This window comes from Aethalodelphis obliquidens, unplaced genomic scaffold, assembly GCF_003676395.1.
Source record: "Aethalodelphis obliquidens isolate GAN/ISIS:26980383/991018 unplaced genomic scaffold, ASM367639v1 scaffold40, whole genome shotgun sequence".
In the NCBI taxonomy this organism is placed as follows: Eukaryota; Metazoa; Chordata; class Mammalia; order Artiodactyla; family Delphinidae; genus Aethalodelphis; species Aethalodelphis obliquidens.
In genome coordinates, this window is record NW_020837984.1 from 13,861,087 (window position 1) to 13,885,551 (window position 24,465).

At 44.9% G+C, this 24,465-nt stretch overlaps 1 protein-coding gene and 1 long non-coding RNA gene across 6 annotated transcripts in view; one reads left to right on the top strand and one right to left on the bottom strand.

Annotated features, from left to right (window-relative positions):
- ANTXR1 (ANTXR cell adhesion molecule 1) overlaps positions 1-24,465 on the top strand; it is a 246,335-nt gene that overhangs the window by 133,840 nt on the left and 88,030 nt on the right. For 4 of the 5 annotated variants that reach the window (XM_027131885.1, XM_027131886.1, XM_027131888.1 and 1 more), the window contains exon 13: positions 9,534-9,629. In XM_027131885.1, the coding sequence (XP_026987686.1) occupies positions 9,534-9,629 (96 nt within the window). Of the gene's footprint in view, positions 1-1,933; positions 2,451-9,533; positions 9,630-24,465 lie in introns of those variants that run through there. The other variant, XM_027131889.1, reaches the window with a different exon arrangement.
- Positions 5,844-21,669, bottom strand: LOC113633606 (uncharacterized). Its single transcript, XR_003438268.1, has 4 exons — positions 21,644-21,669; positions 9,475-9,672; positions 9,059-9,297; positions 5,844-6,027 (listed from the first exon to the last, which is right to left on the bottom strand). It is a non-coding gene; the product is annotated as an uncharacterized LOC113633606 (long non-coding RNA).

Here is a 24,465-nt window from a genome sequence, read left to right on the forward strand (position 1 = left end):
GGCAGGCGGACTCTCAACCACTGCACCACCAGAGAAGCCCTACCATAATTTTTTAAAGTGAAAAAAAAAGTAGACACTTCAGGCACAATAAAAAGTATATACCTTTCTTGGGCTTCCCTGGTGGCTCAGTGGTTGAGAGTCCGCCTGCCGATGCAGGGGACACGGGTTCGTGCCCCGGTCCGGGAAGATCCCGCATGCCGCAGAGCGGCTGGGCCCGTGAGCCATGGCCACTGAGCCTGCGCGTCCGGAGCCTGCGCTCTGCAACGGGAGAGGCCACAGCAGTGAGACGCCCGCGTACCGCAAAGAAAAAAAAAAAAAAAAGTATATACCTTTCTTAAAAAAATGTATCCATGTGGCATGCTGACATTTAAGGGACTGCATACGAGGAAAAGCCCATGGGGAGGTGGGCAAGGAATAATCAGAGATAGGAGGAAGGAAGCTGAGGAGAGCACTGCCGCAGATGCCAGGGCAATAGAATTCCAATAAAATGCAGGGTGGGATGGGTGGAGAAGTTAGATAATGGCTGAAGTTACTTCCAGAAATAACAGTCAGAATATATAAGCTCTGGGAGAGAATTTTGGTCTCTGGGCTTGCCCATCCAGAACTTCTCAGCAGCAATAAAATGACTTAAATTTCATCTTTCGAAAGAAAACTTGCCTGTACTCTGCCAGCTTTGTCTGGGCAGGAAACAGAGCTCATACCAGCTGCTGAGGATGGTTCGAAATTCCACTTCAGAGCACTGGAATGTGACACCTCCCAAGTGGGAGCAAAGCTGCCTGGAGTGGAGCGTGACGGGTGCAGCAGGGGGTACAGAGCCTTCCAGCCTCCCTCGGAGGAGCTGACAGTCCTCTGCCTGCTCACAGGTTCTCCCATCTGAGCAGGAAAAGTCAGCATGTCCTTGGTCCCTTAATCTCTGTCTGCACATCCCCCTCTCACCCAGATGGCCTCTTGGGTATTTAGAACAAGCAAGTTGCCATGAGATCACAAGATCATGGACCAGAACTGCCCGTAGTGGAAGGGCCTCTTTGCCTTGAGTGCTTTTCAACAGTGCCTCAAAGACATTCTCACTCAATACCAGAGAAATAGGGACAGGGCCGTGGATGGAGGGAGGAGAGGAAGAGGGACCACTGGGTAGCCTCACGTCATAGCAAAGTCTCCTCGTCGCGTCCTGGAGTGCCCTGTGGCATCATCATTTACCAACTGAAACCAGGGAAACAACCTTGCCAGCTTTTAAAAATATCTAATGGATCAACAGCTGTTTTCCTGTCATATTTTTGGCAGAGTTTGGCTAATAGCCCTTCAATGTGGCAGAATAAACCTGCTAATTCATTCTTCAGGTTAAAGGTTTAAAAGACGGCCTCATCTAACCATGTGAAAGAATCTGAGTACCTTTAGTAACTCAGTGGTGATTTTCAGAATCCACAAAACCTAGCCTAGATCCTAGAACTGCAGCAAACCCACCGCCCATCAGGGAGGGCTCTCCTTAACCCTTTGTTAATAATTCCTGTACACTGTTTTCAAAATGTAATTGTTACAATTACCAGGGTCCATCCTGGGGGAAGTTAAAATAAGAGATATTGGAGGGATCACTGTCCTGGGGGCAAAAAAGCATGTGAAAAAATAGAAATGAGACCCTCAAACCATATATGAAAACCTCAGTATTGCCTTTGTTGTTGCGGACTGGAGACTAAGGCTGAGTGTGGCAGCAAATGGGCTGGAAACTGAAGCCCAGGATTCAACAGCTTTGCCAACCTCGTCGCGGGCACGGGGCCTGTCTAGGGAAGACTCACAGCCAGGGGCAGAGTTACGGGAACGCTGATGAAGTTTAAGCTTCAGGGATGCTCATTCGAATGGGTCCCTTCTAGGCCTTCTAAGGTCCTGGGAGGGGTGCTTATTATTTTGCATTTGTATTTTTATGTTCTTTTTCTTAAAGAGGCCTCCCCAAATCGTACAAGCATCAGGCCCCGCACAAAACCAGCCTGCATGGAGCAGAAGAAGACAGCCTCTGCTCTCTCTCGGTGGGCAGCACGCTCCCCAGATAGGAAGGGGAGAGCAGAGGCCCATGTTCGCTGTGCTCTGGCCTCGTTTACTGAATGAGTAAAGGGGAAGAAAGGCCTGGAGTTTTACACACAGGAGTGGGGAAGGATGCTCCCTCCTTAACTGAGACAGTTTTCCAGGCAGAACTGAAGACACTTCATTGGCTACATAATAACCCCATGCCTGAACGACAAGGAAGAATCCCAGTTCAAACCCAGCTTGGAGATGGGGGATTCCACCAAGTTTCTTTAAGTTGAGCTTCCCCCAGTTTCCCATCATTCCTCTCAGTTTGACCCTCCTCCCTTTACCCTGGCCGGCAAGCAGCTAAGGGCTATACAGAAGTCTCTGAAGCCAGGGGGAACAACAGGCAGGGGCACACTGGGGGCCTTCCCCCTTGTGGGGACAGTTTTTTTTTTTCCCCTTTTCTTTCTGTTTTTTTAAACATAAAATGTTCAGAGCCAAAAAAAAAAAAAAAAAAATCCACCATAAAAAAAAACAAGACAGGAAGGAACAGCGATGCTTGATGCTCTGTTGCCCAGAGGCCTCCCTCTCTCCTGTCACACAAGCTCCCTCACCCGCCTGCCGTGCGTCAGAAATCCAAAATTACTAGAAACCTACCATGTGAGAGATGCTTTCATTATTCAAGTTTCCAAATCTATTCTCTTGAAAACAATGCTTCCTCATCTTGAAAGATGCCCTCGTTTGGTGAGCCGGGGACAAAGGCATTTTAAAAACCCATGATGGGGGCTTCCCTGGTGGCGCAGTGGTTGAGAGTCCACCTGCCGATGCAGAGGACACGGGTTCGAGCCCCGGTCTGGGAGGATCCCACATGCCGCGGAGCAACTGGGCCCGTGAGCCACAACTACTGAGCCTGCGCTTCTGGAGCCTGTGCTCCACAACAAGAGAAGCCGTGATCGTGAGAGGCCTGCGCACCGCGATGAAGAGTGGCCCCCACTTGCCACAACTAGAGAAAGACCTCGCACAGAAACGAAGGCGCAACACAGCCATAAATAAATAAAAATTTAAAAATATATATAAAAAGCCATGATGCAGGGATTTGCCTTGCAAACCAGGCAGGCTTCAGGGAAATTTATCCTAACAAGGAATGACCAGAGGAAGGAGCAGCCCGAGCATCTGCCCTCGTGTTTAATATTCTGTGTCTGCGTGCTCCACCGCAGGCCTCTGTGAGCATCTTATACCTCAGCGTTCATAGGGAAGAAGGCATAAAACTACTACTTATTGAAGAAAATGGATGTCCCCTCCCCTAACTGGAAGATGTACCTCCTTAGCACCGCTTCCTTTCATCTCTAGTCACACCCCAAAGCCCCCCACCTCCTGCTGAAAATATTTTAAACCAAAGGGCCATGTTGACTTATTAAACTTTATTTTTACTTTTTAAAGAAAATAAGAAATTAACTTGTGTTGGTATCTAGGCTGTTGGGAAGATAACAGTGGCAGGAGGCAATCTTTGGTTATTTATCTGCTGCTGTCTTCCCTTCTGAAATCTCTTTCAAAGCTTCCAGAGAATTCCATGCAGAGGCTGCCCAGCAAGGACAGGAGCAGAGTTTGCTGGGCAGGTCAGCTCCTGCTCTCGCTTCTTGTCAGAAAGTCAAGTCCAGGCAAGGCCCCACTCAGGCTCCCCTCCCCGGCGTCAGAGAGCCTGGAGGATGCATCCACTTCCAAGCCTGGAGGCTGGCTGGTTCGGAACTTCTGCGTGGTGAGGAAGCCACCTCACCTCCTGCCATTTAGCCATCCAAGACAGAGCCTGGGCAGGCGCATTTAGGCCCTGACCCAAATGGCCCTGCTCAGCCCCATGGTGGAGGCCGTGTGGGCCCAGGGGTCTTTGCAGTCCTACCACCCTGTGCCCTGGTGAAGGGAGGAGCAGAGGCCGAGTCCACACGCTTGTCCTGAGTCAGGCTGAGAGCAGTGGTCAGCCCATGACCCTCCTGAGCTCCGATCCAGGAAGAAGCTTTGGGGAGCAGGCAGCACGTAACACAGGGTGTGCCAGCAGTCAGTGAGCTGGGACACAGGAGGGTAGGTTGGAGGCCAAAGCCCGAGGAGCCAAGGCAGTTTGCACCAGTGCAGGAGGACAGAGCCAGGTTCTGGGCCACCAGGCTACATGGTGTGGGCTGTGGAACATTCCACATGCCTCCCGGCCCATGGCAGAGTCTTAGCACCCAAAGGGGCTTTTCATCTTGGGACTAGATGAAAATGCAAAAGGATTCATTTAGAGTAGCTGAACTAATTTCACGAATGAAGCAGATACTAAACAGGGCAGATGTGTATGTATTTCTACTACATACTCATATTCATTCAACAGGTAACACAGAGCCATCCTTACATGGCTGTCAATTCCTCTTCACAAGGTAATTGATAGAAATTCCAATTCAAGATCATAAGGGGCAACCAGGCCCTGCTGTGGCCTCCATCCCTTTCGGACTTCACTCTGAAATACACTTGCACTATGTGACTCTCTGATCCACCCGGAGCCGTGTGGATGAACTTCCTTCCATCAGATGGAGCGATTACAAACACGGTCTCAGTCTCTCATGTAGCTGCCTTATGTTTAGTCTTTCAAGTATAGATATTTCTTAAGCGAATTTTTTATAAACCTCGCATTAGAGTATAATGATGAAGTGGAAGGGGACAAGCTTCTAAAATCAGACTGTGAAGGTTCAATTCCCAGTTTTGCAACATTAAAATTGAGGGCGTATAAATATGTCCATAAGTGGTACAGGAAGGGTCTGGGTAAGTTACATACCTTCGCTGAGTCTCCTTGTTCCTTATTCAAAAAGGGGATAACAGTTCCTGCAACAAGACTGCTTTAACAAGGCTCGTTTAATTAAATGAGCTCATGCATAGGTAGCACTTTGCCTAGTGCCGGGAATGCAGATAGCACACAATAACAGTCGCTATCGTTAGTAAAATTAGTACAAAGACATCCATGAAAATGCAAGTTTCAGAAGGAGTGACCCTGTAAAATGTCATCCTAAAAGACTGGGAGGGACTGCAGGAGCCTTCCACCTGGGCCTTCGACCTCCAGTCTTCCCCTCAGGTCCATACTCTATGCATTGAAAGCATTTACTTCCCAAGAAACAAGTCCGATCACAGTCTCCCCAGGTTGAAGCCACTCAGGCTCAAGATAGAAGCCATGCCCCTCAGCTTGGGCTCCAACAGTGGGGACCCTGCCTCCTTGACCCCTACACCATGCACTTTGTGTTTGCTTTCTGTGCAGGAATGCCAAGCTCTCCTTCGCCCTGAGGGCGAGAATCCAGTGTCACCTCTTCAGTGCTAGTTCCAGACACTTAGTTCTTAGTGCTTGCTGAGGGCAGTAACCTGCTGGTTGAACTTGTAGGCTGTGGAACCAAATGGCCCAACTCTGTTAAAAATTTAGTTTATTGAAATATAGTTGATTTACAATGTTAATTTCTGCTATACAGCAAAGTGATTCAGTTATACACATATATACATTCCTTTTCATATTCTTCTCCATTTATGGTTTATCACAGGATATTGGCTATAGTTCCCTGTGCTATACCGTAGTACCTTATTGTTTATCCATTCTCTATATAATAGTTTGCATCTGCTAATCCTAAACTACCAATCCATCCCTCCCTCCCCCTTGGCAACCACAAGGCTGTTCTCTGTCTGTGAGTCTGTTTCTGTTTCATAGATAGGTTCATTTGTGCCATATTTTAGATTCCACATATAAGTGATATCATATGGTATTTGTCTTTCTCCGTCTGACTTACTTCGTTTAGTATGATAATCTCTGGGTCCATCCATGTTGCTGCAAATGTCATTATTTCATTCTTTATTATGGCTGAGTAGTATTCCATTGTATATATGTACCATATCTTCTTTATCCATTCATCTGTCAGTGGACATTTAGGTTGCTTTCATGTCTTACCAAATGGCCCAGTTTTAAATTCTGGTTTCTCCCTGTGACCTTGGGCAAGTTGCTTCTTCTGTCCTTGCCTCAGTATTTTTCTGTAAGATAGGAAAAAAACAATATTATTGAATTCATAAGGTTGTTAATATTAAGTGAACTAACACATGGAAAGCATGTTAGTACATATTTAGAAAGGACAGTCCCTGGCACATAGTAAGTGTTCAATAAATATGAGCTATACTGATAACAAGTATTATTATCATCACTATCATTACTACTATTGCACCAGAATGTAAGCTTTAAGACTCAAGAGACTGTTTGCTTTTTTCACTGCCTGGCACATAAAAGGTGCTGCATGAAACTCACAGATATAGAGAACAAACTAGTGGTTACCAGTGGCGGGCGGGAGGTTGGGGGGGGGGCAACCGAGGGGTTGGGGGAGCGAGAGGTTCAAACTGTTGGGTGTAAGATAGACTCAAGGATGTACTATACAACACGGGGAATAGAGCTCACCATTTGTTATAACTGCAAATGGAAAGTAACCTTTAAAATTGTGTTAAAATTTTTTTAAATTTTTTAAATAAAATAAAAACTATCCAAAAATAAATTAATTAATTAAAGGTGCTGCGTGTACAGCTGTTGAATAACACACAGGCCCCTGAGTGTGGGTAACGGTCGATACATATTCCTCATCAGACCATGAGCACCTTGGTTCTGTGTGACCCATCCTTACCGCTGAGGTCTGCTCCATGGGCACCGGACGGACCCTCAGTAAACGTTTGCTGAATGAATCCATGAACGAACCTCCTCCGAGGTTGCATGCACATGTTACCTACTTGTAGGACATTAGCTTCATGTCTAAGTTCATCAGAGATTCATGCCTCTTGTCTGACGGTGACCCTTTTACACTGGGTGTTTGTATATAACGGTGCTGGAAGATCTTGAAAACCAGGCAGTGCGTTGGGGGGCTTTACTGGGGGCTGCATCCAGAGCAAGGGTCAGTCCCTCCAGGAGCGTCTGCCCCACTGCATTTCCACTCCCCCAGCGTCCCCACTGCACCTTGCCCCTGCTGAGCCCCACGCTGTCCTCCTTTACTACGGAAGGGAGGGCTGGGACCAGGCAGACCAAGCCTGGTCAGAGACGGGCCGGATGAAGCTTTGTCTGAATCCAGGAACTCTCCTTCCGGAGCTGAAGCCTCCCCTCTCCCCTTGTGGTCCCGGTCCTCCACCCTCCCCACTTCGCAGGAAAATTCCTTCTTTTTCCAGAAGGAATTAAAATAATGTTCCCCACAATATATCAGCCTTTCTGCTTCAGTTCCTCTCTCTAGAGTGGAAGTAAAATGAGGAGAGGGGAGATTGCATATAATGGGAATAAATGCAGTCTGCAGTCTTTACTAAATTATAACCTTATACTGAAAGACCACTGTTTTATAAGCCTAGCAGTAACCAAACCACTTATTATTCCGACGGCAAACAGACTTATGATCTGAAATGGCCACCATGTTTGCTGGCCATGAGGAAACAAAGGGAGGATGAGTTACAGCTCAGCGTCTGACATGATAGCTTCCATCCCACTTGTCCAGCCATGTCTGCTTACATCTTACAGTTCATTTTCTCCTCACATCAATGCAACGAGGCAGGTGAGGTTCAGTATCTCCATTTTATGGGCATGGAACGTAGAGACTGAAAGATTAAGGGGGCTGTCCTTGACTAACAGTAAGTTTGGAGAACACACGGGATTTCTTTGTATCTTCGAGGAGAGCATCCGTCTGCCGTAGCTCATGCATAAACGTTGTGGGTCCAAGAGCGTCCTCTGGCTGCTGTGCCCGCTCCCCACCCACTGCCCAGCCCTGCACCTGCACTTGTGAGGTGCAGCTCCCTCGGGGACAATCTGGCATTCCCAAGCCTTGGCTTGGTGGGATCTGAGTGTTTAGTTCCCTGGCTTTTGGGTCAAAGACATTCCAGGGAGTAAAAGCTGCCTTTAAACAGCTTCCAGTAGCCCCCACTGAGCAGTCAGAGTAGGGGTGAGTCACGCCCCAGCTCTGCCATTAACCTGCTGTGTAGCCTCGGACGGGCCATCCAACCTCCCCCTCTGTAAATGGTTGGGGAGAGGGCAGCTTTGAAAGTCTGATCATGCTGTGAACAGTCTCCCCTGAAGACACATGCTCTGAAGGTCATGACTGTTGTTTCGGGAGGGTCACACCTCCCATCCACTTGAGCCCATCTGTGTACCCCGTAGGTCCACTGATCCTGGGTGAGAACCCCAGGGCCACGTGAGCCCTGATACCATAGGGAGGAGCCCCACGTGCAGATTTTTAAAATACAACTTCAATAGTTTACTTTCTCATTGTGCAATGTTCAACAAAGAAAAAGAAAGGCAAAGACAGATTTTTTTTTAATTACCATAAATCCACTACCAGCAAAATCACCATTAATATTTGAGTAAATAGCCCTCAGTCTCTCTCTCACTCTTGGCAAACATAAGTCCACTCATTATATCAGGGCTGTTCTCTCAGGTCATTTAAATATTATGTGTAAATATAATGTCTACAGAGTAATTGGTGGTTCTACCATGTATTATTAACTATTCCTTAATTGTTAAACATTTAGGTTGCTTTCCTTTATCATCATCATCTGTGCAAACATATCTGATTTTGGGGGGGGAGCTAAAAGTGGCATTGCCAGCTATATTCAGAAGGGGTACCTATGACAATTAATACCTGTGACAACTTGCCCCTCGCCCCCAGTTCCAAAGGTTGTACCCACTTGCACTCCCGGTAGCTGGGAAGAAGGGGTGGTGGCGGGGACTTAAATCTGCTCCCTTGAACCAGCAGCCCCAGAATACTGACACCGACGGAGTGGGATCTCTGTTGATGAAAGTTAATAATCATGTCAGGCCACGGCAACTGTCTGTTTTGGGGACTGGCCTAGGCATGTTTGGAAGTGGGCATGATTTGTCTTGGGTGCCTGCTTCATTGGACCCGAGAGCAGCGTTGACTCAGTCACCACAACCCTCCCCTCCCAGGGTCAGCAGAAGCTGCCTCACCCTCTACTCCCTGGAATCCCTCTGCCCTTTATCACATCCCATCAGTGGGCTCTAGACTTTGCCTCGTGACTCTCTTACACGCACCTACGAGACACGGGCTCAGGCAAGCAGGCTGAGTTGAGAATTGTCCCAAGTCCAGCCCAAGGGGTGGCGGGAACAGCAGTTCCAGGGAGTGGGAGGCTGTCACCGGGCACAGGGTGATGGTCCGGAGGCAGATGGCGGTGTAGGCCATCTCAGTGCCCAGCTGCAAAGGCAGCCATCTGCTCTGTCTCCTGCAGGATTGGTCCTTCAGGCTGTTGTTCCAAGAGAAGAATGGGGCCTCCCTGAAAAGACAAACCCACTTCTCATGAGAACTGACTACTAGAGTGTGTTGCCCAGAATGTTGGGCAGCACAGTTTACTTGGCAAACTGTGCTCTTCTCTGGGCCTTAAATCTGCATACTGGGGATGGGAGTGCGGGGAGGGAGAGACCACAGGTATTGCCTTGCCCCCCAAGCTCACATGCTGGTTGCGCGCACAGCCGGCCCCACTGCTGACCGCCCTCTCTCTCGGCCCCGCAGTCCGATGGCTCCATCCTGGCGATCGCCCTGCTGATCCTGTTCCTGCTTCTGGCCCTGGCTCTCCTCTGGTGGTTCTGGCCCCTCTGCTGCACTGTGGTAAGTGCCCCAAGCTTCCCCCCCGGCCTCAGACCTCAGGCGGCTCAAAGCAAAGAATGACACAGGTTAACAGGACCATGAGTAGGTAGAGGGCAACAAGAAACTGTGTAAATAATTAACAATAAGTCTAGCGTCTTTTGTACAATTTTTATAAAATTGGCAAAAACTAACATGATCGGGCTTCCCTGGTGGCGCAGTGGTTGAGAGTCCACCTGCCGATGCAGGGGACACGGGTTCGTGCTCCGGTCCGGGAGGATCCCACATGCCGCGGAGCGGCTGGGCCCGTGAGCCATGGCCGCTGGGCCTGCGCGTCCGGAGCCTGTGCTCTGCAACGGGAGAGGCCACAGCAGGGAGAGGCCCACATAATGCAAAAAAAAAGAAACTAACATGATCAATAAAATCATGAGTCATTAGGAGTCAGTATGCGTTACGGTTTGCCAATGGACACACCATTTTGGGTGGAGCAGCTGAAGGGGCTGCTCTGGATGCAGTGCCTAGGAAGGATCAGCAGAATACTGTAAATGATGAGTGTTACTTGACGTGTAATAAATACACATGCATGTGTGTGTGCATGTGTGGCACATGTGCACGTGTGCACACACACGCACACACACTTGTTGAGTTGCACCAGCTGATACTCTTCCAAAGCCACCTTGGTCTTAGCAACTAGTCAGTCCATCTGAGAAAGTGCCTGAGGCCTCTTTATTTTTAACAATAAAGAGTGGCACCGGGCTTCCCTGGTGGCGCAGTGGTTGAGAGTCCGCCTGCCGATGCAGGGGACACGGGTTCGTGCCCCGGTCCGGGAAGATCCCACATGCCGCGGAGCGGCTGGGCCCGTGAGCCATGGCCGCTGAGCCTGTGTGTCCGGAGCCTGTGCTCCGCAACGGGAGAGGCCACAACAGTGAGAGGCCCGCGTACCGCAAAAAAAAAAAAAAAAGAGTGGCACCTACCTTTATTTTATTCTTTTAGCTACCATTTATAGGACACACCTCTATGTGCCCAGCACAAGATCAGTAAGGATCTCCTCCCCATCATCGTCACCTGGGGCCACCACATAGCTCTGGCCAGCATCCCCAAATAGTGCAGGGCCTGGGATAACCCGCCATCACCTGCCGTGCCCAAATGATATGTGCTTGTCTATCAGTTTCTATTCCCTGGCCCCCAAACCAGGAAAAGACCAAACAAAGTAATATCCAAATGAAAAAAAAACATTAGCTCTTGCAAGTCTAGTTCTAGCACATGCCCTGACTTCATGCACAATCAGAGCACGCGCTGTAAAGGCAGGTGCGTTTGAAGCGAGCGCTGCTCCACTGCCACAGCTTCTTCCATTCCCCGCATCTCAGTTCTTCCATGGCAGGCCCAGCAGAGGAAAGTAGATGGTGAGCATCTCCAGGCTAGAGCTTGTCTTCACTTTATCTCTGGAAATCCAGCATTTAGCATACAGTGCAAGGCGACTCAAATCTGTGTGTAGGACAGAAACTGAAGCCTCCTAGAGCGCTAGACTTGAGCAAAAGGGAGAAATGGTTTCAAACAACACTTTAAAGAGATGATAAATGGATGAATGCAAAACTCGGTCAGGATGTGGATCCCTGTGGCAAGGATTCTGGAAAGAAAGAGGCTTTTGCACCAACAGAAGCCTCTGGTTTTGAGGGGAAAAGATGACTCGTAGCAGACAAGAATGTGTGGGTGGGAGGGACCCTGGTGGGAGGGACAGGTGCAAGTCTCAGGTCAATTAGTGTAACCCAGGCTGGAGTGATTTCACCAAGATTTTAAGCAGTCTTAAGCACAGCAGCCCCAGATTTAAATGTTTAAATACTTAAGGCTGCATAACCATGTTATTTTTAAGGTTAAAAAAAACACTGAGGCAGCCAGACTGCTTTCTATGGTGATTCAAAAGGAAGCATATCTTCAAGTCTGGAATTCTCGTGGGAAGAAAACTTTCAGAGCGCTCTTAAAGAAGAGGGTGGCTGGGAGTGTTGGCGGTGGCAGCCTGAGGTGAACACTGGGGCTTCTGTTGTAGTAGGCATCACCCTTTGTTCACTTAGTCCCTTTGATTATTAAAAACAGTTACCTCTGGGTGGGGACAGCTAGGAACAATACAACAGCCAAGCAGTACTCCACCATTTACTGGTTGTGTGATCTTGGGCAAGTTACTTAACCTCTTTGTGCCCCAGTTTCCTCATTTATATGATGAGGACGATGAGAGCTCTGACCTCATAGGTAGATGGTGAAAATGAAAGGATTATCTATATAGGAATATCTATATATCTGCTTAAGATTGTTCCTTGTATTATTATTAATAATTACTATTATTAATATTTTAAAATATTTACTATAATAGGAATATATAACTGTACTGTATGGCATTCAATTTATATTAGTGAGAAATGTCTCTTTTTTCCAGTTTTATTGAAATAGAATTGACAGATAGCATTTTATAAGTTTATGGTATACAACTTAATGATTTGGTACGTGTATATATTGCAAAAAGTTTACCATAGTAAGTTAACATCCATTACCCCACATATTACACACTTTTCCTTGTGATAAGAACTTTTAAGATTACTTTCCTAGCAACTGTCAAATGTACAATACAGTATTCTGAACTGTAGTCATCCTGCTGTACATTATACACCCCGAGTTTTATCTTGTAACTGGAAGTTGTACATTTTGACTACCTTCACTCAATTCCTCCACCCCCAACCCTGTACCCCAGCCCCCACCTCTGGCAACCACAGATCTGATCTGTTTCTCTGAAGTTGGTTCTTTTAGATTCCACATGTAAATGAAATCATACAGTATTTGTCTTTCTCTGCCTGACTTATTTCCCTTAGCATAATGCCCTCAAGGTCCATCCATGCTGTCGCAAATGGAAGGATTTCCTTCTTTTTTATGGCTGAATACTATTCCATCGTATATGTATACCACATCTTCTTTACCCATTCGTCCTTCAATGTACACTTAAGTTGCTTACATGTCTTGGCTATTGTAAATAATGTTGCATTGAACATGAGGGTGTCTGTATCTCTTCAGGATAGTGGTTTTGTTTCCTTCAGATATATACCCAAAATTGGAATTGCTGTGTCATATGGTAGTTCTATTTCTCATTTTTTGAGGAACCTCCATACTGTTTTCCATAGTGGCTGCACCAATTTACATTCCCATGAACAGTGTACAAGGATTCCCACTAATACTTGTTATCTCTTGTCTTCTTGATGATAGCAATCTTAACAGGCATGCAGTGATATCTTATCGTGGTTTTAATTTCCAGGAAAATGTCTCTTATTTAATGCCGTTCATTATTGGAGGCAGGATCACACAAGGTCAGATTGCTTTGCAATATTCAGAATATTTTTCAGCGAATCTATCTGGCTAAGCCTATGTTGCTTTGGAAGACAGCAAAAATGTCTTAATGTGGCCTGATTTTGTAAGTCCTGAGGAATTTCTTTACAAGGGAAGATCTTAGAGACTGATTTTCCTGTTTATGAAGCATTTAAAAACTGCCCTTCCACATATTTCTGAAAGCTGTCTGGGGCTCTGATGCTTAGTGTGCTCCCCAAATTACTCGTTGATCGCTGGCTTCCTTTATGAGTGATGATGTTCTGAGGAGGACAGGGTAAATTCACGTGTTTTCTAAAGGGAGTATACAGGAAGGAGGGCAAACGTCATCTCCCCGCACCCCAGGATGCCGTATGCAGCAAGTTTCTCTCCCCCGCGTGACAGCACGCCCTCACCACAGTCTGGGACTAGCAGAGGGCATCCTTGTAAATGACGGTCCTGAAACCTCCCTGCCCTGTCTTGAGTGTGGGAAATACCCCATGGCCTGGTACCAAAGCCATATCTCCATGATGGGAAATAGCCAGAGAGCAGAAAGGGTCTGTAACATGAGGAGCCATGAAGTTTGCCTTCCTCCCGCTTCTGCACAGTTCTTCCGGGGAATAATATTCAAAATCTTTAACAATTTGCAAGGCCTCCATCCCAATTGAGCCAAACATTAACCCTTTAGTGGCTGGATATGGGGTGGGATGGGGGATGGTCCATGAAGTCCTGTAGGGTGGCAGGGGTACAAGGGCAGGCACTCAGGTCACTATTTACTAGTCATGAAGAGCATTTTAACATGTAACGACCAGTACGGCCAGATCAGGCATGATAGACACTACGAGGCCAGCCTTCTGCAGCCGTCAGCATCCTCTTGCCTCCTGCTGGTCCTGGAAGAAGAAATCTGAAGGCTGAGAGTGACTGGTGCTACCCATTGCATTTTGCCTTTCTGGAAGGACCCCATTCCCAGCTGGCTCTTATCTCCCACCTAGATGGAACCTGGGTTAACTTATTGCCCGCGTAGCAGAGAATAATCTATCAGTAATGACTGATGGAGAGAGAATTGGCCAGGTCTTGGATCCAAAGTTTTCAGTGTTTCCCAACGTGGCCCTCAGTATCCCCAGGTAAATCTTTGCCTTCTAAGATTCCTAACTTTATTCACTGGCACTAAAAATATTCACATTGGAAGAGAGAGAGTCATCGGCCTATGTACCCTGTGCTTATTTGCATTTTCAAAAAGGGAATTCAGGGGCCAATATTTTACAAAAACATAAATGAATAAATAAAACCCTGCCTCAGTTCCACAAAGGGCATTGCCAGAACGCTTTAAGTCATGCTATGGACACTCCATCCACTTATAAATTTGGTCCAATATTATTGAAATCTCTAAATTGAACTTTAAAAAAAGGAAGACTAGGAAATCTGCATGAGAAGAGGATCATGGGAAAAAAGAGTTGAAATGTACTGGATGAGTAAATGTATGAACATATGGAGGAAAAAAGTCCACAATGAATCAGTGGTATTAGAGGTAAATATTATCTAATACAGATCTAGAACATGCAGGTAACCCTGAGAGTCTACCATCATCCCAGCCAAGAGGCAGCACCCCGAAAGCCTGCAGTCTAACTAGGATGGTAGCTTTAGGTACACAGGCAAAGGCCATCACATCCTGCCTAAATTTCAGCAGGTCACCAGACACTGATAGATTCTGGTTAGCAATGGGGACTGGCTCCTTCAAATCAAAAATCTGGGGGAGAGGATAAATGCCTGCCTGGTGTCTTAACCTACGGACCCCATGCTGACGCTCTCATGAACACCCTCGATTACCTAACACGCAGCCCACTTGCCCTGCCCCATCCTTATACCGAGACAGAGCAATTGATAGTCTTCTCCTCTCCTACTCCATGATGATCCCTTCAGAAGAGAATTGCCCAAGCATGCTGTTGGGGCCACTGCTCATTTACGAGGCCTTCTCATTGCTTAGCAAACGCTCACCTCATCTTTGTGGAGCCCCAGACTCCACCCCCATGGTGTCTCTCCCAGACTGTTCCCGTTCTCCCGGAGATGACTGTCCTATCTCTGGCTCTTTCACTCTCAACAGACAGCCTACCCTTCTGCGTCAGTGAGAGGTGGAAGCTGTCCTGTGAGAAACCTTCCACTTCAAGTAGCACTTTCATGCGTGCTGCTCCAACATCCCTCCCCTCCCCGGATGCAGCCTGGCTGCATCTCTCACCACTCATGTCCTTCATTTTGTTCTCTCTCATTCGCCTCTGCCTGTGGTATCTTCATCCTTTTCTCTACACTGTCTTCCTCCCTGCTGCCTACTGGCCTCTTTCAACCTTTAAAAATGTCTCATACATTATTCCTCCTTCAAGCCGCCCTCTTCCTTCTCCCTCCCTTTCATCTGCCAACTTCTCTGCAGAGCAGACTGTCCACAATTCCTTCCATTCACTCTTCGGCCCACTGCACCCTGGCCTCCATCAGCATCGTTGCTCTAGCCCATACATTGCAAGCCTGAACTCCCCAGCCAGGGATCTCTGCTCATTTTGCCTTCTTCTTTAGCTCTTTCAGCAATGGGCACTCTCTTCTTTCAACTCTCTCCTCTGCTGGCTGCTGCCGACTCTTCTAAATCTGTCTTCAGTTTTCCCCTGTCTCCTCCTGCTGCCACTCACCTCTTGTTCTCCAGGATTGTCTTCAACCTTCTCTGCACATTGTCCCTGGGCAATATCACTAATGCTCATGACTTCAGCTACAATGGATACGCTGAGGGCTACTTAATGTGTCCACCCATTGCTGGCCTCGGCTTCAGAAGACCAGGCCCACAGTATTGGTACCCAATGGGCATCTCAAATGTAGGCATCTCTCCCCATCGTGTCCCAGCTAAATTCATCATGTTTTCCCCAGAACTGCTCTTCATCGATAGATATGTCACCATCCTCTGAGCTTCCCAAACTCTAGACTGAAGAGTGATTGCCAAGGTCTCCTCTGTCTCTCCTAGTCTTCTCTCACTTCACAGGTGTCTGTAGAGCATCCTCTTCTCTCACACGCCATCTCATCTGATACATCCATCTGCACCCTTTACCCCAGCATAAGCACTCATTAGTTGCTTAATAAATAGTTGTGGAATGAATGGATGAATGAATGTCATTGCCTTAGTCTGAGGTTCTGCATCTCCTGCCTGAACTACTGCAATAACTTCCTAACTGCTCTTTTAGCCTTTCTCACTGTCACTAGGTTTTTTTCCCTTAAAAAAAGAAAACTAATCAGGTCATGATCCCACTCACTTCCATGCCCCAAATCCTCTTGACTGTCCAAGATCTCTAAAGTAGACTTCAAATTCCTTGACATGGCGTACGTAGACCCTCTCAACCCGGCCACACCCCACTTCTCCACCTCACCTCCCACCTACTCCTCCCTGTGCCCGGACCCCCTTGGCACCCTGTGCGGACTCCTTCATGGCACTGACCATGGCGTTGTCACTGATCGTTTGCTTGTCAGTCTTCCCCTGTAGACATATGCTATTGGAAGCCAGGGCTGTAGTTCCCCAGCGCATAACCATGCCTGGCTCAAGACTGTTACTCAGTATATCTCAAAGCTCATCGAGGAGCTAAATGGAAGGAGGGCCATCTCCAGGCACACTCTATTCTTTGGGGTTCCTTGAACATACCTCATAGCTACTAATGATCTCTTTGCTTATATTGTTTCCGCTTGCTGAAATATTTTCATCTTCTTTATCTACTCTGCCAACAATTCCTCTTTCTTCAAAGCCCGGTTCGCTGATCACTCCGTCTCAGTAGCTTTCCTTTTTCCCACCTGGGGAGAATTAGCGCCAACCTCCCTTGGTTTTCATAGTACTTTTTCACACATCTATTAGCGAATTTTCTCATCTGTCACAAGTGTTCATTCATATATATGTTCCTGTCACTATACAATGAACTCCTCCAGGGGACGGAGAAACTTGTCACAGAAAATCATCCCACAAAGAAGTACAGTGCCTACTATGTAATTCATATGTTTTCCAAACTAAACTAAAGGGGGGAAGGGGAATGGATACGAAAGGAACCCACAAACCGGTGGAACTGTAGGGCATGGTAGTTTCATGGGTGTTTGTATTATTATTATCAGGTTTCATAAATTACATGTATGTTACACACATTGTTTTATATGTATCAAATATTACATAACAAAAGACACTTTTATCAGCTTCTTAAATAAAATCCTAGAAATCTGCCCATTTTATTAGGGGGTTAATTGTATATCAGGAACCCTGAATCAAAAGATCTTGCCATATTTTGCCAGGTGAAAAAGTTTCTGGAGACTCGTTGCATAGCAAGGTGAACATACTTAACGTTACTGAACTGTACACTTAAAATTGGTTAAGATTAGGTTATGTGTTTCTTACCACAACTAGAGAGAAAATAAAAAGAGATCCTGCTGTAGAGTTGGAATTCTTCTGCAGCCCAGCTAATTAAACTACACTATTAAGGTGAAAGCAAACCATTATATTTCTGTTCAAATAACGGCAAATATTGGGAGAGGATCTTGTGCGTGCTTTGAGAATTTCTCCCGCGAGAAACAAAATGCGGTTCCCTTTTGTTTGGGTTTGTTTTTAAAGGCCTCGTAGGTATCTTATGAACAGTTTTTAAAGAATTATGTAAAGGATCATGTTTAATTCACTTTATTGAATTTCTAGGGTAGTTCAATGAATGACAAATTGCAAGGGACAAAAACTAATCAGGAACTTGACATGCCTTAAATTGAAATAAAAATAAATTCTTCAAATAATGCCCTCCACACCTTTAAGCATAGCATTTCATTTTCAGGGCCAGACAACCAAACCTAACATCACCAAAGGGATTCACTGAAGCATATTTAGTAGAAACCTGACAAGTACAAGCAGTTCCTTAGCCAGGCATCATGGGCCTAGACTCATCGTGCTTTCTGGATCCCTTTCCAGCCTCCACCCATTCCCATCTGGACACACCTCTCTCTGCAGCTGACAAGGTTGCTTCCCACTAGCATGCAGAGCCCTGCCATGGCCTGCCCTCGCCTCAGAGCTCTGCACCACACGCCAGTCTGTTCTCATCTCCACCTTGCCCTCGTGGCTTCCCTCATCCCTGCTGGGCTGGCCCTGCGACTTGCCTGGAAACCCACCCGCCACCATCCTCATGCCCCTATGTGAGCTGGAAAGAGGCAAGCTGTCATTAAAGACAATGGGGTTCCAATATGAGATCTGCCTCCATAAATATGAGATCTGCCTCCATCAAAGGCAAATCTTTTAACCTTCATTTCCTCACATGAAAAATTAGAAAATTGGAACCATGCTGGCACTAAGGTAGCTTCCTTATATTCTTACCTCCTATAAGTGAATCTACTCCTCTCCTTCAACATTTCCTGGCCTGTGGTCCTTAAACCTGGTTACATATCAAAATATGATGCAAGTATCAGGGGCAGCATTTCCAGACGTTGTTCACCTAAACTTCTTTTGACCTGGAATCCTCCCTTGACCCTTACTCATTAACATACTGACATCTAGAAGGGCACTAGTCCTTCCCGAACACCTATTGACATCCCGATGTCTGGAAGGACACTAACATTCTGCCAAAGACCGTTTGGGAAACATAAGCCCAGAGAATGCTGAATTGGCTGAAAGTCAGATTCCTGGGTCCCTAGGTGTGGCCTCTTTACCGCCCTCCTCGAAGGGTGTCAATGCCAACAAGCTCAAACACACTGTGAACATCATCCCGTGCCCTTGTTCCTTGTGTGTCCTGCTCAGATCCCACAGGCACTGCCAGTGGCTGGAATCACCTTGCCCATAACCCAGGCAGACCAGATGCTCCTCTAAGCCTCAGGGAATCTGAATTCATGAATTTTTTTTAACTGTCTCAGTGTTTCGCAGTGACTCGTGCATCATCTAGTGAGGAATATGCATAGCTGCTCTTTGAAATTACCATGTACATCATTTAGGCCTTATCAACTAATGTTAAAATTCTTGCCACTACTCTCTCTTACGTATGAATTTGGCCTTTTAAATAATTCCAGTCTTAAGGGAGATAAGATGAGAGGCCAAAAATTATTTGGAATTTGAGTTCCAAATGTAAGAAACAAAAAAGTTGAGCTCATTTCTTTGAAAATTTCTTGTACTACATTCTAGATCAACACCCTTGGCACTAGACTTTACTAAACTTTTACAGTATAAAATTACTGGATTCAAGCAGTACTTGGCCAGCTCTAATCAACTGTGAGGTTTCTATTACATTTATACTGTTTGTATAGTAAGTTTCATTTATCTGTCATCAGCTAGTATTTCATGTTTCCTGGACATTTTCCACATTGCATTGCCTAGTTTCCCTTGGTGTCTTGATTTTAATTAAAAGGATATTTATTATAAGGTCAGGGAATCAGAATGGAAGCCTAAATTGTAAAAGCATGAGAGCAAGCATCCCCTTCCATCCATGAAATTAAAGCCTTTTGTTAGGTGGCTTTTCAGATCTCATTGGCATTTCTTCTATACACAGCTTTCTTCTGATGGCTTCTCCTCACACAGAACCTATGAGGCCAGGGAGGTAGCAAAGGAGTTGGAATTAAGATATCAGCCCAGAAGTCTCAGGATATGCGATGTTTTAAATCAAAGGCTCCAAATACAACATTTAGGCATACAACAACATTTAGGCATCTAAATACAACATTTATTTGAGTTACCCCTCTGAGCATGCAAGAGGTAATCATTTGGGAAAAATCAATTACTCCTGGCTGGTGATACACTGGACTTCCTAGCAAAATAAAAACAAAAAATTTCCTGGAAAAAAAATGTAATAAAAGTTGTTTTAAACGCATAGCCAGGCTCACAAGAAAATAGACATTTCCAGGGACAAAATAAAAAAGGTTCTGGAAATCAGACGGTTAGGTGACCCTAAAGCGGTGGTGATTTTCCAATCTCAATAACCTAGACATTTGGTTTCAGAGCCTTACATAGGTCCATAAAAGTTTGGGAGTCAGAACTGAGTCTTCTGCTACAGCTGAGACCTTAAGTAAAAGGATGAGCTATGAGTTGTGTGTGTGTGTGTGTGTGTGTGTGTGTGTGTCCCTAAGAGTTCAGAACCACAACCTCTCAGTTTTAGAGTTCAAATGTTTATTACTTGGGGTTCTGTAAATTACAAACTAAGAGAAAGGGATCACAGTTTGGAAGTGTTTAGGAATCTGCAAAAGGAAACTCTCTGGCAGGTTGATCCCTTAGCTCAGTCTTCATAAGATTCCCATAGGTAAACGCAAACTTCACATGAGCTCACAATCGAAAATTACCAAAAACCCAAGGAATATTATTACTCAGACTCCTTGGGGTTTTACTACGCATGGAAAGCACAGAAGACCAGAAATCAGTTGAGGAAGTCAAGGCCCTGTCATTGCTCTTTCCTTTGCTCTCTACAAAGTTAACAATGGTTGAGTAGCAGATACATCAAAAGTTCTCTAAGTACCATTATTTCTCCCATAACATGAAGGGTATTCCTAAAAATATCACTTCATATGGAATTTTAGCCCTATGGAAATAACAGGACTGGGGGGGGATATAGATTCAGAACAGAACATTCAAAACTGTGCAACGTTATAAAATAATACACTTTTAAAAATTAATAAGAAACTGAAATTTTCCACTATTTTAAGCATCTTCAATTCTTGAAGTAATGCTACAGTATAAATAGCACTATGTCTCAATTTTTAAAAAATAAACACATGAAGTTTTGTGATGAGTTTGAGTATGATGTAGCCCCATGCCTTTGAGTTAACGGGACAGAAGGAAGGACATTCTTAGGATGAAGTGTCACAACAACAGAGGTGGATGACTGTGACTCATTGTCTTCTTACCCCTTCTGTGCTGGCTTAAAATAGAAATGCAGCTTTTGTTGTCTTGCCAGGGTCCTCTTTTCATAACAACAACAACAAAAAAGCTGTTTGTGTGGTTCCAAATAAGACCAAATGCCACAAAAGTGTTATTCTGCTGCTCTCAGCATGATAGCCTTTTCTTCAATCCATGACACATGTTTCTAATCCCCTTTAAAGCAGATGAAGGGCCCCATGCCTTCCATTCTCCTTTCTTTGGGTTCCTCAGTGTGGTCTCCGGTGAAGCTCAACGTGGGTTCCTTTACTCCCTTTGCTCTCAGGGTGTCCCATGAATCTCATCTCTTCATGAGCATCTCATGCACAAGCTTAAGGCTTTCCTCCTTCCCTGAATCCTTGGATTCTTATAACCAGGACATACACTCGTGTTGAGGATGCTTTAAATGCTTTCATGAAGAAAGGTACACAGGCTCACAAGTGCGATATATTGATTTAATTGCACTGCACAAGGGTAAACAGAACTAAGAAAACAGATGAGGTGTGTGTGAGTTTTGTGTGATTCTTCCAGGTCACTCCTGACAGCTGAGCAGCATCTTCACATTCACCTGATAGTACTTGGTGGCACCCAATATAATCAGCCAGCTCACACTTTTAAATGGTTAATGTTATGTTATGTGAACTTTGCCACAACCCAAAAAATCTAAAACACATACAGGCATACTTCAGAAGTATTGCAGGTTCCATTCCAGACCACCACAGTAAAGCAAGTCACATGAATTTTTTCGGTTTCCCAGTGCATATTAAGGTTACGTAGTCTATTGAGTATGCAATAGCATTATGCCTAAAAAAAATTTACATACCTTAATTTTAAAAATAGTTTATTGCTAAAATATGCTAATCACCTGCACCTTCAGTGAGTCATAATCTTTTTTTTTAATTTTTGAATTTTATTTTATTTATTTTTTTATAGAGCAGGTTCTTATTAGTCATCAGTTTTATACACATCAGTGTATATATGTCAATCCCAATCGCCTAATTCATCACACTACCACCACCACCACCCCACCACTTTCCCCCCTTGGTGTCCATACATTTGTTCTCTACATCTGTGTCTCAATTTTTGCCCTGCAAATTGGTTCATCTGTACCGTTTTTCTCGGTTCCACGTATATGCATTAATATACGCTATTTGTTTTTCTCTTTCTAACATACTTCACTCTGTATGACAGTCTCTAGATCCATCCACGTCTCAACAAATGACCCAATTCCATTCCTTTTTATGGCTGAATAATATTCCATTGTATATATGTACCACATCTTCTTTATCTATTCATCTGTCGATGGGCATTTAGGTTGCTTGCATGACCTGGCTATTGTAAATAGTGCTGCAATGAACACTGGGGTGCATGTGTCTTTTTGAATTATGGTTTTCTCTGGGTATATGCCCAGTAGTGGGATTGCTGGATCACATGGTAATTCTATTTTTAGTTTTTTAAGGAACCTCCATACTGTTCTCCATAGTGGCTGTATCAATGTACATTCCCAACAACAGTGCAAGAGGGTTCCCTTTTCTCCACACCCTCTCCAGCATTCGTTGTTTGTAGATTTTCTGATGATGCCCATTCTAACTGGTGTGAGGTGATACCTCATTGTAATTTCGATTTGCATTTCTCTAATAATTAGTGATGTTGAGCAGCTTTTCATGTGCTCCTTGGCCACCTGTATGTCTCCTTTGGAGAAATGTCTATTTAGGTCTTCTGCCCATTTTTGGACTGGGTTGTTTGTTTCTTTAATATTGAGCTGCATGAGCTGTTTATATTTTTTGGAGATTAATCCTTTGTGCATTGATTCGTTTGCAAATATTTTCTCCCATTCTGCGGGTTGTCTTTTTGTCTTGTTTATGGTTTCCTTTGCTGTGCAAAAGCTTTGAAGTTTCATTTGGTCCCATTCGTTTATTTTTGTTTTTATTTGCATTACTCTAGGAGGTGGATCAAAAAACATCTTGCTGTGATCTACGTGAAAGAGTGTTCTATGTTTTCCTCTAAGAGTTTTACCGTGTCCGGTCTTACATTTAGATCTCTAGTCCATTTTGAGTTTATTTTTGTGTATGGTGTTAGGGAGTGTTCTAATTTCATTCTTTTTCATGTAGCTGTCCAGTTTTCCCAGCATCACTTATTGAAGAGACTGTCTTTTCTCCATTGTATATCCTTGCCTCCTTTGTCGTAAACTAGTTGGCCATAGGTGCATGGGTTTATCTCTGGGCTTTCTATCTTGTTCCATTGATCTATGTTTCTGTTTTTGTGCCAGTATCATATTGTCTTGATTACTGTAGGTTTGTAGTATAGTCTGAAGTCAGGGAGTCTGATTCCTCCAGCTCCATTTCTTTCCCTCAATACTGCTTTGGCTATTCAGGGTCTTTTGTGTCTCCATACAAATTTTAAGATTTTTTGTTCTAGTTCTGTAAAAAATGCCATTGGTAATTTGATAAGGATTGCATTGAATCTGTAGATTGCTTTGGGTAGTATAGTCATTTTCACAATATTGATTCTTCCAATCCAAGAACATGGTATATCTCTCCATCTATTTGTATCATCTTTAATTTCTTTCATCAGTGTCTTATAGTTTTCTGCATATAGGTCTTTTGTCTTCCTAGGTAGGTTTATTCCTAGGTATTTTATTCTTTTTGTTGCAGTGGTAAATGGGAGTGTTTCCTTAATTTCTCTTTCAGATTTTTCATCATTAGTGTATAGGAATGCAAGAGATTTCTGTGCATTAATTTTGTATCCTGCAACTTTACCAAATTCATTGATTAGCTCTAGCAGTTTTCTGGTGGCATCTTGCGTATTCTCTATGTATAGTATCATGTCATCTGCAAACAGTGACAGTTTTACTTCTTCTTTTCCAATTTGTATTCCTTTTATTTCTTTTTCTTCTCTGATTGCCATGGCTAGGACTTCCAAAACTATGTTGAATAATAGTGGTGAGAGTGCCCATCCTTGTCTTGTTCCTGATCTTAGAGGAAATGCTTTCAGTTTTTCACCATTGAGAGTGATGTTTGCTATGGGTTTGTCGTATATGGCCTTTATTATGTTGAGGTAGGTTCCCTCTATGCCCACTTTCTGGAGAGCCTTTATCATAAATGGGTGTTGAATTTTGTCAAAGCTTTTTCTGCATCTATTGAGATGATCATATGGTTTTTATTCTTCAATTTCTTAATATGGTGTATCACATGGATTGATTTGCATATATTGAAGAATCCTTGCATCCCTGGGATAAATCCCACTTGATCATGGTGTACGATCCTTTTAATGTGTTGTTGGATCCTGTTTGCTAGTATTTTGTTGAGGATTTTTTGTGTGTGTGTGTGGTACGCGGGCCTCTCACTGTTGTGGCCTCTCCCACTGCGGAGCACAGGCTCCGGATGCGCAGGTTCAGCGGCCATGGCTCATGGGCCTAGCCACTCCACGGCATGTGGGATCTTCCCGGACTGGGGCACAGACCCGTGTCCCCTGCATCGGCAGGCGGACTCTCAACCACTGCACCACCAGGGAAGGCCTGCTGAGGAGTTTCGCATCTACGTTCATCAGTGATATTGGTCTGTAATTTTCTTTTTTTTTAGTATCTTTGTCTGGTTTTGGTAGCAGGGTGATGGTGGCCTCACAGAATGAGTTTGGGAGTGTTCC